At 44.6% G+C, this 15,013-nt stretch overlaps 1 protein-coding gene across 3 annotated transcripts in view; it reads right to left on the reverse strand.

The window, feature by feature from the left end:
* Window positions 1-15,013, reverse strand: part of LOC146425621 (amyloid-beta A4 precursor protein-binding family A member 1-like) — a 232,581-nt gene that overhangs the window by 116,582 nt on the left and 100,986 nt on the right. For all 3 annotated transcript variants that reach the window (XM_085041585.1, XM_085041584.1, XM_085041583.1), the window contains one exon: window positions 14,291-14,436. In XM_085041585.1, the coding sequence (XP_084897711.1) occupies window positions 14,291-14,436 (146 nt within the window). The remainder of the gene's footprint in view (window positions 1-14,290; window positions 14,437-15,013) is intronic.

Here is a 15,013-nt window from a genome sequence, read left to right on the forward strand (position 1 = left end):
GAGTACCTCAGCCAATGGGGAAAGAGAGAGGGAACCTGCGGCCGGGAAAAGTAAGATAAAAGAGGCTGCATCCTCTATCAATTTGAGAGACCCCATGGGAAATGCCCATGACCTCTCCCTTTATTCATGAATAAAGTTACAGGACTCCTCTGTCTCCTTTTTGGACATAAACCTGTGGTGTTTGTGGATTAATTTTCCTTACAGCAAATAATTTCAATGGATTTGTATTGAGTCTGGCTGAGCTGGAGCTCATTTTCCCACAACAGGCCTCACAGTGCTGTGCTTTGCACTGAGAGCTGGAAAGGTGCTGATAATACACCAGTGTTTTGGCTACTGCTGAGCAGTGCTGGCACAGGATCAGCACTGTCCCTCTAACATTCCCCCCCCATCAAGGGGCTGGGGGTGGGCAAGATCCTGGAAGGGAACACAACTAGGCCAGGTGACCCAAACTGAACAAAAGGGTATTCCATACCATATGACATCAGTTCAGATATAAAAGCTAAGGGAGGGAGGAGGAAGGAGAGGCATTAGTTATTTCGAATGTTTGTGTTGGAGGGTAGGATTTGTTCCTTTTGTTTTCTTTCTCTTCAGGAATTTTTGTGCCATCTGTTGCTAAGACACCTTAACTCTCGGTACTTAAGAGAGACAAAAGAAATTACCAAGCTCAGGGGAGGAGGGCAGCTGGCTGCTCTCCTCCTATCCCAGGGTTTCTCTGGGGGGAGGAGAAATATCACGAGGAACTGGGCTAAGCAAAAGAGACTTGGGGGCAGCCCCTGGCTCTCTTGCTTCCAGGGCAACGGAGGAGACAGCCGAGCTTCCACAGCTAGGAGAGAGTTCTCTGTGACCACTGGAGCCCAGCATCTGCATTTCTTCCTGTGATAATTGCAAATGTAACTCGTGTCAAGCAACAAGTTGTTTTAGATGTGGATGTGATAAGGGCATGATAGCCCTAGACACAATTGGCAAGGGGAACTGCAGTAAGGAGTGGGGTTATCCTTATAAGAAATAAACCGAGACACAGAGACGATTTTCTTGTAAGGCATGGAAAGATACCAGACTCAAATATATGTACCATGGATGTTACATTAAATATTTCCAACTACAAATGTCATCAAATGTTACATAGGTTATTTCTAATCACAAATGTTGTAAAAGTATTTAAAAAAAATAAAAGAGAAAGACAAATTAAATGAAGTTTCTGTAGTTGAGTTATAGAAATTGTGCTGTAACTGCTTTTTAGCCCACCCCTCTTTTTTTTCCTAGCTTTTGCTTGCTCTGTAGTTTTTAGAATCCCTAGTAACAGCAGAAGACGCAAGTGCAGAAAGACCATCCCCTTTACGACCCTCAGCAACAGACCCCAGCAACAGCGAACGCAAGCGCAGAAAGACAGAGCATGACGTAAAACTCGAGAATTCAGAGGAGTGGGATTTCTGAGAAACGAAACTAAAAAATGTATAAAAAGGAGGAGTTTTAAACAGAAGGCGTGCTTTTGTCTGTGGAGCCAAGAGTCCCAGGCACACCCATCGCTGCTTTGCTTATTGCCTCCAGCCTTATATTCTAAATTCTGTATTTTAATAATCATTGCTATTTTGTAATCTGCTTTATATAAAATTTTTGCGACTAAATTTTCGATTGACTTGTTTTCATTTATAACATTCCTTACTGGGTGAGCTTTCATGTGTAAGAGCAGCTGTTTGAACTGGGACTTTTTATTATCAACAAATTTGACTGGGGAGTGTAATAAATTACAATCAGTTTAGTTCACGAACTATTTGAAAAGGGTGATAGGCCTTAGGTTGCCTTTCCATTTATTTTTCTTTTTGCTGTTATGGAAACGATTCTTGCTTTAAACCAATATACTTGGGCAGGCTGGTGGCTCTGCGACCCCCACATGATGCTTGCAAGCGGCATTTGCCCAACCCCCACGAGACAGATACAAAAGGAATTTGACTCAGGGGCCATAAAACCTCCCCCTACCAAGGGCCCTGTGCAACCCCCACGGTGAGACCATCCCAGGAGGCCCAGTAACAACCACTCAACGCAGAGCACGACAGCCTAGACGACTCAGCAGCCAATCAAGGATTCATGAAGGGACGCCAATCAAGGCATACGGAGGGAGTGGGATACAAAGGGTTATAAAAGTTCGTCCTCTGTAAGCCGGGGTGCGGTGCATAGAGGTATGCTTGAACCTCTGCCCGTCCAGCGCTGTCTTGACTGATATCCGCTTGCTTTTTTTAATTAATAAATTCTTTAATTGGATCTACGTCTCTGATTGGATAATGAGGCTCTATTTATAACAATTTGGTGCCGTGACCTCGGATAGGGAAATTCCCCTGGAGTTCCCCAAAGGGAGGCGCCCCGTCGTGATTTGACGGCCTGGAGGGGACACTCCACTGGCGCACCCCTACCTGACGGACCTAAATTTCAGATATCAGCCAAGGGTTCAAGGCCCCTGAAATTCAGTGCACAGAAGCCACAAGACGCTGGACAGCGGAGTGTGAGTATCGGTTGAGATACAGAGACACACACGGCGTGGGTGGTCGGGGTGGTTTTCCCGGAGTGCAGCGTGTGAGACGTCCATCTACGGACGAAGTGATTGGGACTCCCCAGTAGCGCAGTTCCTGTTCCCCGCGAGGGGTCAGGTCGCGACCGGGAGTGTTGTTGGTGAGTGTGAGGGCACTCCGGAAGATGGGACAGGGGAAGAGCAGGCCTCCTGCCTCCATGAAAAGGAATGGGAGACTCCCAGGGATTCCCCCTGGCAGTCCATTAGGCATACAGCTGAAATATTGGGCTGATGACTCCCGGACCCAGGGGAAGAGTAAAAATAAAATGATTAACTATTGTGTGGCAATTTGGGGAGGAAAACAGATTAGGGCAGACTCTCTATATTGGCCGGCCTTTGGATCCGACGAGGAATCCCTATGTCAAGCTTTAAATCTCTGGGTTAACAGCAAAAGACCATTTAACCAGGAAGAGAGCGACTATGCAGCTCTTTGGCTCCCTTACGGGAGGGGGGCGGGAGTGTTTGTGCTCCAAGGAAAAGACAGACGAAAGAAGTCTGTTGATGCACCCCCACCATACGCACCACCATCTCCTGCAGCTCCACCACAGCGGGAGGGGGGAGGTGCGGCTTTGTTACACCAGGAAGAAGGGGGTGTAGCTCCGTTAGCCCAAGGAGGGGGAGGTAGCGTGGCTCTGGGGGGAGGTGCGGCTTTGTTACACCAGGAAGAAGGGGGTGTAGCTCCATTAGCCCAAGGAGGGGGAGGTACCGTGACTCTGGGGGGAGGTGCTGAGCCATCGTCTCCTGGGAAACGGGAAAGTCCCGTATCTGAGATTAACATTCCACAGGGTCCGATTACCCGGAGCAGAGCTCGTAATTTATATCCCCTGAGGGAAGTGGCTATGGGGATGGTAAACCAAGAGGGGGGTGGCCAAGTACCTGGCATAGGGTATGTGGAAGTTCCCCTGAATTCCATGGATGTCCGGGAATTTTAAAAGGAAATGGGACATCTTTTAGAAGATCCTCTCGGAGTAGCAGAGCGGGTGGATCAATTCCTGGGTCATAGTCTCTATACATGGGATGAGTTACAATCAATTTTGGGGATACTTTTCACCATGGAAGAGAGACGCATGATCCGTACGGCAGGCATGCGTATTTGGGAAAACCAACACCCACAAGGTCCCATGGGTGATATGAAATGGCCATTACAGCGGCCCAATTGGGACAATCAAAACCCACAAGATCGGGTTAACATGCGGGACTTGAGAGCTATTATAATTCAAGGAATAAAGGAGGCTGTGCCTAGAGGGCAAAATATGCACAAAGCCTTTAATGAAAATCAAAAGAAAGATGAGGATCCAACCACCTGGTTGGAAAGGCTAAGGAAAAACTTGCAATTACACTCTGGAATAGATCCTGATAATCCGGCAGGCCAAACCCTGTTAAAAGTGCAGTTTGTGCCAAAAGGATGGCCTGACATTCGGAGAAAATTGGAGAAGTTGGAAAATTGGCAGGAGAGAGGGTTAGATGAATTGTTAAGAGGCACAGAAAGTGTATGTGAGAAGGGAAGAGGAAAGTTATAAAAGGCAAGCAAAAGTGATGGCCGCGGTGGTGCGGAGTGAACAGGGAAATGCAAGAAAGCAAGATAAGGAAAGTCAACTTCTTCGGTCTGAGAGCTTACGGGCTGAGGGAGAGTTCCACCCCCCCAGAAAAGGGAAGGAAGAGATATGAGTAAAGTTGTGTGTTTTTACTGCCAGAAACCGGGGCATGTGAAAAGAAATTGCAGGCAGAGGATCGCCGATGAGAAAATGTTTGCCGAGGAATAGGGCTGTCAGGGGCTGTATTTGCTGGGGTCACATAAGACCGCCGAGCCTTTGATAAAAATTCGAATAGGACCCCAGCGACAAGAATTTGAGTTCCTTGTGGACTCAGGAGCTGAACGATCAACAATTCAATCCTTGCCATTGGGGTGTAAAATTTCCAGAGACACAGTACAAGTGACTGGGGCAAAAGGGGAGCCTTTTGGAGCATCTGTGATTAAGGATGTACTATTTGAAACACCATCTAAATTAGGGGTGGGGTCACTACTACTATTACCAGAAGCAGAATTTAACTTGTTGGGACGGGATTTAATGGTTGAATTAGGCATTGGGTTACAAATAAAAGAGAGTGAATTGCAAGTTAAATTATATGCCTTGTCTACCCGAGACGAACAACAAATTGATCCACAAGTATGATATACACCAGATACCGTGGGTAAACTTAATATTGAGTTACTCTCAAAAACCCAGAGATACCGATTAAAATACAGCAATATCCAATACCTGAAGAAGGCAAGAGGGGTCTGCAATCAGAAATAAAACGATTATTAGAACAAGGTATCCTTGAACCATGCATGTCTCCCTATAATACTCCAATTCTGCCAGTTAAGAAACCAGATGGCAGTTACCGACTAGTCCATGATCTAAGGGAAATAAATAAAAAGACCATTGAGCAATTCCCAGTAGTAGCCAATCCATACACTATCTTAAGCCAGCTGGGACCACATGATATATGGTACAGCGTCATAGATTTAAAGGATGCCTTTTGGACTTGTCCACTCGATGTAAACTGCAGGGATTACTTTGCATTTGAATGGGACGACCCAGAAACACATATTAAACAGCAACTCCGATGGACTGTACTGCCTCAAGGATTCACAGAGTCCCCTAATTTATTTGGCCAAGCACTAAATCAAATTTTACAAAATTACCAACCAGGACCTGCTGTAAAATTAATTCAATATGTAGATGACCTCGTCATAGCCAGACAGCTTGAAGAAGATGTCCGACGAGAAAGTATTAAACTATTAAACTTTCTAGGTTCTCAAGGACTGAAAGTGTCCAAATCCAAATTACAATTCACAGAACAAGAAGTAAAGTACCTGGGACACCGGTTAGTAAATGGGACCAAGAAATTAGATCCTAGTCGGGTCCAGGGCATATTAGATATGCCCCCTCCGAGAACCAAAAAAGAAGTCAGGCAACTACTAGGACTGTTTGGATATTGCAGGCAGTGGATTTTGAGCTACAGTCAAAGAGTAAAATTTCTATACGAAAAGCTAACTCATGATGGCTTGCTAAAATGGACAGAGCAAGATGATGAAGCTTTTCAAGTTTTAAAGCAAGAATTAATTAATGCTCCTGTGCTGAACCTCCCAGATTTAACAAGGCCTTTCTGTCTGTTTGTGAATGTAGATGAGGGCACGGCGTATGGGGTGCTAACTCAGGATTGGGCTGGGAGCAAAAAGCCTGTGGCTTATCTGTCTAAACTATTGGACCCAGTGAGTAAAGGGTGGCCCACTTGCTTACAGGCGGTAGCTGCAGCCGCTCTGATGGTGGGAGAGACAATAAAAATCACCTTTGGAAGTGAGATCCGGGTATTTTCACCACATGACATAAGGGGGATTCTAGCCCAAAAAGCGGACAAATGGATTACTGATGCCAGGTTACTAAAATATGAAGGAATGTTGGTGGCATCACCTAAACTGACTTTAGAAACCACATCCCTCCAAAATCCGGCACAATTTCTATATGGAACCCCCTCCACAGAACCACTGACACATAATTGCCTTCGGACTATAGAAGAACAAGCAAAAATCAGGCCTGACCTCGAGGAGGAAGCACTTGGGGAGGGCAGGGAACTCTATATAGATGGGTCTGCCAGGGTGGTGGAAGGAAAGAGAAAATCAGGCTATGCAGTGATTGGTGAAAGCTTTGAAGTACTTCAGTCAGGACCCTTAAGTCCTGCTTGGTCAGCGCAGGCTTGCGAGTTATACGCCTTGCTGCAGGCACTAAAAATCCTGGGCTCCAGTAAGGGGACAATTTATACGGATTCCAAATATGCTTTTGGGGTAATACACACATTTGGAAAAATATGGGAAGAAAGAGGCCTGATTACATCTCGGGGAAAAGAACTAATCCATGAACAGCTAATTAAAGAGATCTTAAAAACAGCCAGGAAACCAGAGCGATTGGCTGTGGTACACATAAAAGGACACCAAAAGGGGATTAGTAAAACTATCCGGGGTAATAACGTAGCAGACCAGGAAGCCAAACATGCAGCTTTACTGAATATAAGAATTGTGAGTAAGCCTAGTGACCCCTGGAGACATCCCCGGTTAAGTTGTGAGAGCTGCAGACAGGATCCCGAAGATGAACCCTGTTATTCCTGCCTAAAGGAATTAGGTCCAATGGATGCATTTGTGTGTAGCTGCTACAATCCTTACAGAAACTACTGCTATGCTTGTAATACAGATACTGAAGATCATGAGAAACTTGCCTACAACCCTTACTGTAGAGATATAGAATATGTCCTGCCAAAGTTACTAACATTTACTGCAAAGGAAAAAGAGAAACTAACACAAATGGGAGCAGTTGAAAATCCAGAAGGGAAATGGATGCTGGCTGATGGGAGGGAGATCTTACCCAAGAGCATGGCACTTCGGGTATTAAAGAAATTACATGAGAAAACACATTGGGGAACACAAGCCTTGGTGGACCACTTTGCCAATAAATATATGTGTCTAGGAGTGTACAACCTGGCTAAGCAGATAACTATGGGGTGTATAACCTGTCAAAGAGTAAACAAACAGCATTTGAGGAAAGCAGTCCCAGGGGGAAGGGAGTTGGCTCATCGCCCATTTTCACATGTGCAAGTAGATTTTACTGATTTGCCCCAAGTGGGACGATATAAGCACTTGCTTGTTATCGTAGACCACCTAAACCACTTTGTGGAGGCCATTCCTACAACTAGAGCCACAGCAAAAACTGTTACTAAAACTTTATTGGAACACATAATTCCCAGGTATGGGTTAATTGAAGTCATAGACTCAGACAGAGGACCACATTTTGTCTCTAAAATATCTAAATTGGTTGCAGATGCATTGGGAATCCGTTGGGAATATCACACACCTTGGCACCCACAAAGTTCGGGGAGGGTGGAGCGTATGAATGGAGAAATAAAAAAACAATTAACTAAATTAATGCTTGAAACAAAAATGAGCTGGGTAAAGTGCTTACCGCTAGCTTTATTAAACATCAGAACACAACCTTGCTCAGATATCGGAGTGTCACTGTTCGAAATGTTGTATGGAATGCCCTTTGATGCAGAAATCCCTGCAGATCATCCTAAAATCTCTGATGCTCATTTACAAGCTTATATTAATCAGTTGTTTAAACGGAGAGAAAAACTACGACAAAAGGGCTTGGTAGTTCAAAGACCTCCCCTCTGGATACCAATACACAAACTTCAAGTGGGAGACGAGGTACTAATAAAAACATGGAAAGAATCCACACTAACCCCTCAATGGGAGGGACCTTATGTTGTCTTACTCACCACAGAGTCTGCCATACGAACTGCTGAGAAGGGGTGGACTCACGCCAGCCGTGTGAAGAAGTTCACCCGAGACCCGACGTGGCAGGTCATCCCATCGCAACGGCCTGAGGACTTAAAGCTAAGGCTTAAGAAACAATAAGCTTCCTATAACTCACATGAATCCTGTTAACATTCATTTAAAGAAGCCTGCTTACAGTTATAGATCTGAATATGCTCTCGGCCTATATGCACAAGATTATGTGGTTAAATGTTATGATACTGATTGTGATTGTTATCCTTTTGTGTGCTTTGTTTGCAAGGTATGCAATGAAAAGTGGTGGATCTATTGCAGAAAGGAGAGACCCCCATCAGGGGTTTGCCTCCCTTGCTATGAAGCAGAAAGAGCTGAGACAATGCAAATGTTACAATTGGCACTTAACATGGGCAGATTGGAAAAGGGGTTTAAAGAATGGTGGGAGATCTTTGCCCATGGCATTTACCCTGACTTGTACTGTTATCACTCCAATGAACCCAGACCCATGGTGGCCGAGCTTGTTAAGAGCGAATGCAGAGTCAGACTTGCGCACTAACCCTGCTCGGAAGGAGCAGTCAAACACACAAACTGGATTAGTTACCAGAACCGCTGGAAGCAGCGGCACAGGTGCTTCACAGAGGTCTATCCTTGCTGCTGAGAAGATAGATACCCCTGTGGCTGGAAGCAACCCAGTCGACAGGCGAGGCAGAAGTGAGAAACCAAATGTGAGAATGCAACCTGGCAATAAGACTCTGAACTCCCTTCTCACGAAACGGAGTGAACCGGGATATTTGCCAGTCAAATTGGAGAACAATCTGACATTGTTTAAAATATCAAAAGCAGTGAGATCCTCCACTCAAGCCTTGCAAATATATTATGTGTTACTGATAATAGCCTGTTCCATGCCATGTAACAATGCAACCTTGACACTCTCACACCACCCACACCAACCGTTTAAGTGGACACTAGGCAGGTTAGACAAATCTACTGTAATACAAACTCACATTATGGTAGGAGCCCCAGTTTTCACCGTCACCTCGTGTGACATGGTCGATTACTCATCCTGTGAAAACCCAGAAACACGAGCAAAAGGATGGGTGGGACCAAGAGCCTTTTACATGTGCCCTAATCCAAATCCAGCAGACACTAAGAGGGGCCAGATTTGGTGCGTCAAACAAAATTCGTACTGTGCGTGGCACAGTTGTGAAACTATAAACTCGGTTTATCCTCCAAGAGCCGGAAAAGATCAATTTATCACAGTCTGGTGGGGACCATACGGGTGCAAACCACCTAAATATAACCGGGAACCTTCTGCCTATAATCCATATGCCAAGAGAGGTTTAGTAGAAGAGAAGAATGGAGTTCCTTGTCAATTTGCAGACATACATGTGGAACAACCCGATGATCCAGGGTGGATAATTGGAAAAAAATGGGAATTTAGACTTTGGATTCCAAGCAATAGTCCCAATAACGAACCGGGAAATGGCCTCAGTCAAGATCCGAAAGGCCTTTTTTACATAAAATGGAAATAGTCCTTCCAGACCCACAACCTATAAGTCCAAACACAGCAATCAATCCACGGAATATGCTACCAGAAACTAACATCACAGATTCAGATAATCTATGGAAATTAGTAAAAAATAGCTACTATGCTTTAAATGCTACTAATCCTAACTTAACAGAACATTGCTGGCTTTGTTATAGCTCTAAACCACCCTTTTATGAAGCTATTGCTATTGATGGAAGAGAGACTAAAACCAATGACAGCAATCCAACCCAGTGTAAATGGAGAAGTGACTTAAATATAAGAGCTGGAATCACCTTAGCACAAGTAACTGGAACTGGCACCTGCATCGGTCAAGTGCCACAAGAAAAACAAAGCCTGTGCAGTAAAATTGTGGAAAATCCTAACAATCAACAACCAGCTAGATGATTGTTACCCGCAAAAAATGCACATTGGGTTTGTGCTAGTGTTGGAGTCACCCCGTGCATACCCTCGAATGCTTTTAAAACCACGGATCATTGCATTCAAGTCATGATTATTCCCCGACTTACTTACCACTCTAATGAATATGTGCTGGATCATCACATGATACCAGAACACCCTTTAATAAAAAGAGAGCCAATCACAGCTATAACCATTGCCACTTTATTAACATTAGGGGCTACTGGAGCCAGCACTGGTATAGCTTCTATCGTACAACAAGGAAAAGAGTTTTCCACACTAAGAACAGCAGTTGATGAAGACCTTGTAAAAATTGAAAGTTCTATTACTGCGTTAGAAAGTTCTCTAAGATCTCTGTCTGAAGTTGTATTACAACACGGAAGGGGCTTAGAGATTTTGTTCGCGCATGAGGGTGGATTGTGTGTGGCTCTAAATGAAGAATGCTGTGTGTATGCTGACCATACTGGAGTAGCCCGAGATGCAATGGCAGAGCTACGAAAAGGACTAGAAAAGCGTAAACGAGAAAGAGAGGCCACACAAGCATGGTATAAAAATTGGTTCCAATCTTTTCCCTGGTTAACAACCTTACTATCCACCATTGCTGGACCCCTAATTATGTTAATCCTAGCCCTAACGTTCGGACCTTGCATTTTTAATCGTCTAATTACACTTGTTAAAAACTGTTTAGAAGCAGCACATCTATTGCCTATTACAATACAGTATGAGGGCATTCCAGTTAATGAAGATTTGGCTCTCGAAGATGAGGATGACTTATAGACAAGTTAGTCACCACTGTCAGAGCCTAGATTATCATCCAGACAAATTCGTGAACTAAATGAACATGAGAGAGGGGGAATTGTAATAAATTACAATCAGTTTAGTTCACGAACTATTTGAAAAGGGTGATAGGCCTTAGGTTGCCTTTCCATTTATTTTTCTTTTTGCTGTTATGGAAACGATTCTTGCTTTAAACCAATATACTTGGGCAGGCTGGTGGCTCTGCGACCCCCACAGGATGCTTGCAAGCGGCATTTGCCCAACCCCCACGAGACAGATACAAAAGGAATTTGACTCAGGGGCCATAAAACCTCCCCCTACCAAGGGCCCTGTGCAACCCCCACGGTGAGACCATCCCAGGAGGCCCAGTAACAACCACTCAATGCAGAGCACGACAGCCTAGATGACTCAGCAGCCAATCAAGGATTCATGAAGGGACGCCAATCAAGGCATACGGAGGGAGTGGGATACAAAGGGTTATAAAAGTTCATCCTCTGTAAGCTGGGGTGCGGTGCATAGAGGTATGCTTGAACCTCTGCCCGTCCAGCGCTGTCTTGACTGATATCCGCTTGCTTTTTTTAATTAATAAATTCTTTAATTGGATCTACGTCTCTGATTGGATAATGAGGCTCTATTTATAACAGGGAGGACCTTTACCATCCACTTGGGTGCCTCAGGGGAAACCCGGGGGCCCTTCCCCCTACGGAAGAGTCCTGCTGCCGCTCCCTAGCCCTGTGACTTTCCTGCCACTGACTCAGGTTGCTTTTCTGCTACACTGTGGCCCCGCATCCCCCACCCGCCCGGACACACCGCAGCTCCTGCCACAGCTGTGGAGTTTCTGCCACCTCTTGCTTGCTGCCCCGGGTGAGCCAGCTCTGCTGTTCCAGCCTGTTGCTCTGAGGTCTCCTGCTGTAGTTCATCCCCCCCCCCCCCCCGATCCAACCGCCCGCCATTACTGCCTGAGGGAGGCTCACCCGACCTCGTGCCACAGCACCACCTACAGGTGCGCGTTAGTCATCGCACTTGCTCTGACCGGCTGGGAGCCCAACAGCGCCCCTGCTGGCTGTGATTGTAACTGCACCAAAGGGAAGGGTATATAGCAGCCCAGAGAAAGCTGCCACCGAGTTTCCTGGTTTTGTTTGTTGTTGCTACTGTTGTTGTTGCTTGTTTGCCTCGTTATAGATACTAGTAAAGAACTGTTATTCTTTTTCCCATATCTTTGCCTGAAAGCCCTTGATTTCAAAGTTACAATAATTCGGGGGGAAGGGGGGGACCATATTGTCTATTTTGAGGGAGGTTCCCACCTTCCTTAACAGACACCTTTCTTTCAAACCAAGACAGTCTGTCTTCCAGAGCAACCGCTATGCGTGCTGAAACCCTGCTTCCCGGGAAGTGGCTGGACATCGCTTGCTGATAAGAAGAGTAATTTTTTTCTCTTTGCTTGTGCACATGCAACCTTTCACTTTTGCTTTAGTAAACTCCCTTATCTAAACCTATGAGTTGTTTTCCAACTTGCTTGGTGGGCATCTGGTATCCAGCCAAGGTCAACCCACCACAGGATTTTAATGTGAACTTGCCTAGGTCTCAGGGGCAGACAGAGGTCCTTGTGGTGGTGGACTTGTTTATGAAGGCTGCTGTTCTTGTTCTACTAAAGAAACTGCCCACAGACCCTCAGACCGTGCATTCGTTTTTGCAGCATTTGTTTTGCTGCCATGGCCTGCCAGATAGCATGGTAATGGATCAAGGGTCCCAGTTCACTGCCCAGTTCTGGACACAGCTTATGGGCCTGCTGGGGGTGCAACTCTGTCTTTCCTACCTGTATCACTCACAGTCTAATAGTCAGATGGAGTGGGTGAACCAGATCCTGCAGTAGTATCTCTATTATTATATTAATTATCATCAGGGTGTCTGGGTCTCTGTGTTACCATTAGCAGAATTTCTCTATAACAGCAGTGTCTACTCTTCCATGCAGCAGACACCTTTTTATGTGCAATGTTGTTTTCATCTCCATGACCACCTCACTACTCTGAAGGCTGTCTGGGGGTTTTCCCTGTGAAAGGCAAGACGTTTACTGCAATACAACTTCCTTAGAAGTATGAACATTACCTGAGACTATGAGCTTTTACTTCAGAGCTGATGTGACCTGAAGACCCAACCTAAACTGGCTCTCACTGGCTGAGAACACCCCATTGCCACAATAAAACAATAGAAGTTTTACCTTTCAAAAACCCCAGGCATAAAACCATGGCCAGAAATGCAGTTGACCAGAATCCAGTTTAACCCCACACTCACAGACACCTGCATGGGACGTTGATTTGGAACAATGAAAATTAACACAGCACTGATACATGTATCCACACCACCTGCACAGGATATGCATGTACTGGTCCTGCATCAGAAAAGTACATACTGATTACACGAGCAATGGAAAGTGGTTAGCCCACCCCTTAACATGAGTAATTTGATTGGTCTACACAACTATATTGTAACATATATAAACCCTGCTTTCCTCTGCATCAGGGTCCTCCATGTATTAAGCCGGAGTACCCCTGTGCATGTAGTTAAAGAATAAATTCTCTTGGAAATTCTATGCTATGCATCCATGTCTCACTCCTTGGCCAGTGAAGAACTGACTTTTAAATCCTTGAGGACTCCCCTGAGTGGTCTCCCCTGAGCAATTACAGCATATACATTTGCTTCTTCAAGAGCAGCTGGAAAAAGCAAAGGCTGCTTGCAAAGACTATGCAGATAGACATTGGTGACTAGCACCGGACTTTGCGGTTGGAGATTATGTTAGACTATCTGGTGAACATGTTTATTTGGTGTGCTTTTTTTCTAATTTAGACTACCGTTATCTCGGCCTATATAAAATTGTGGCCCAGGTTAGTTTGAGTGTGTTTTGTCTGCAGCTTCCACGTGCTTTCAAGATTGAACCTGTTGTTCATGTCTCCCTGTTAAAATCTATTCACCCAAATCCCTTCTAGCAGTAGCCATGACCTCAGCCTCCAATTATGGTCCAGGGTCAGAGAGAATATCACATCTGGGATATCTTGGATTCCAGGATATCCTGGAGTACCCTGAAGTATTTGATTGATTGGGCAGGCTATGGCCCGAAGAACCATTCCTGGGAGCCTGCATCAGAAGTGCATACCCTAGCTAAGGTTCAGGTTTTTTGTGTCCATTATCCTGTTAAATCAGGTCCACTGGGGAAGAAGGAGGGGGGGGGGTTGGGGGTGTTTCATTTATGCTTGTATCTGTTCAAAGGAGATGATGTTTTGTACATAGTATGTCCATAACTTCCCTTGGTTTTTTTATCGAGAGAGCTAATAAAACTGGCTATCAGGCATAGCTCAGCCTCTTTGAGCTATTACTTGACTAGAGCCTTTAAATCGTATGTCTTTGTCTCTTCTTTTAAGCCTGCCCTGACAATTATAGATTTTTGGCTAACAGAATAGAGCAGAAGTTGTACTGTACAAATTAAAATTATCTGGAACTTTTCCCTTTCACCCTTGTTCCAAAAGCAGCATTAAATAAGCAGTTTATCTGGGAAAAAGAAAGATTAGTTACTTAATGTTTCTGAAACCACAGATAACACAACACGAGAAGACTTAAGTGTACAAGAAGTTCACATCTGCAGCTTTAAAACACCAATTTGAGAAACAGGAAGAGTCATCCTAACCTTGATTCTGCTGGCAGCCTCCTGTGCCTGCATCATTCTCACACACTTGGAGGGAGTTTTGTCAGAAAGGACTTGGGTAGAGCCGAGGTAATTGGCAGCAAAAATTATTCCATCAATCAAGTCTTCAGGATCACAAGGTCCTGGAACTACAAATACAGGGGGGAAAAATCACATTAAACCATGGCAAAAAAAAAATTCTGACTAATTGAGCTTGTACCTAAGAGCTGTAAATGCTCGTACCTAAGAGCTGTAAATGCTCCTCTGAACTACTTCATTTTAGCATAATGGCATGACAATCAGTATTTTTAATCAAGGTATACAAAACCCCTGAACATGTTTTCTCACAATCTTTCCAGCAGAAATTAATTTCTAATTGAATTTCTCACAATAGATCATTCTCCTATATGGCAGGGTTCACTCTAGAGCAAAATAAGCTCTTTAGTTTTGTTCTTGCATAGGAACAAGAATACTTCATTTGTTCTCTCATCACTTTGAACAGCCAGTGGAATCTCCTCAAGAGTGCTTTACAATTGATACACACCTCACACATACCCCTCCATAATATAGGAGATCAATGTAATCAAAATCACACTCATTGCCAACAAGGGTATTGTGTAAGGAGGGGGAAGGTGTTAAACAAAAATATTTTTATGGTAAATATACAGAGCAAGGGCTCGTGTGTTTGGAAAAAGCTACTCTCTTAGTCCTGCAAGGTGTTTAACG

This window comes from Lichenostomus cassidix, chromosome W (assembly GCF_008360975.1).
Source record: "Lichenostomus cassidix isolate B80296 chromosome W, HeHo_3.0, whole genome shotgun sequence".
NCBI lineage: Eukaryota > Metazoa > Chordata > Aves > Passeriformes > Meliphagidae > Lichenostomus > Lichenostomus cassidix.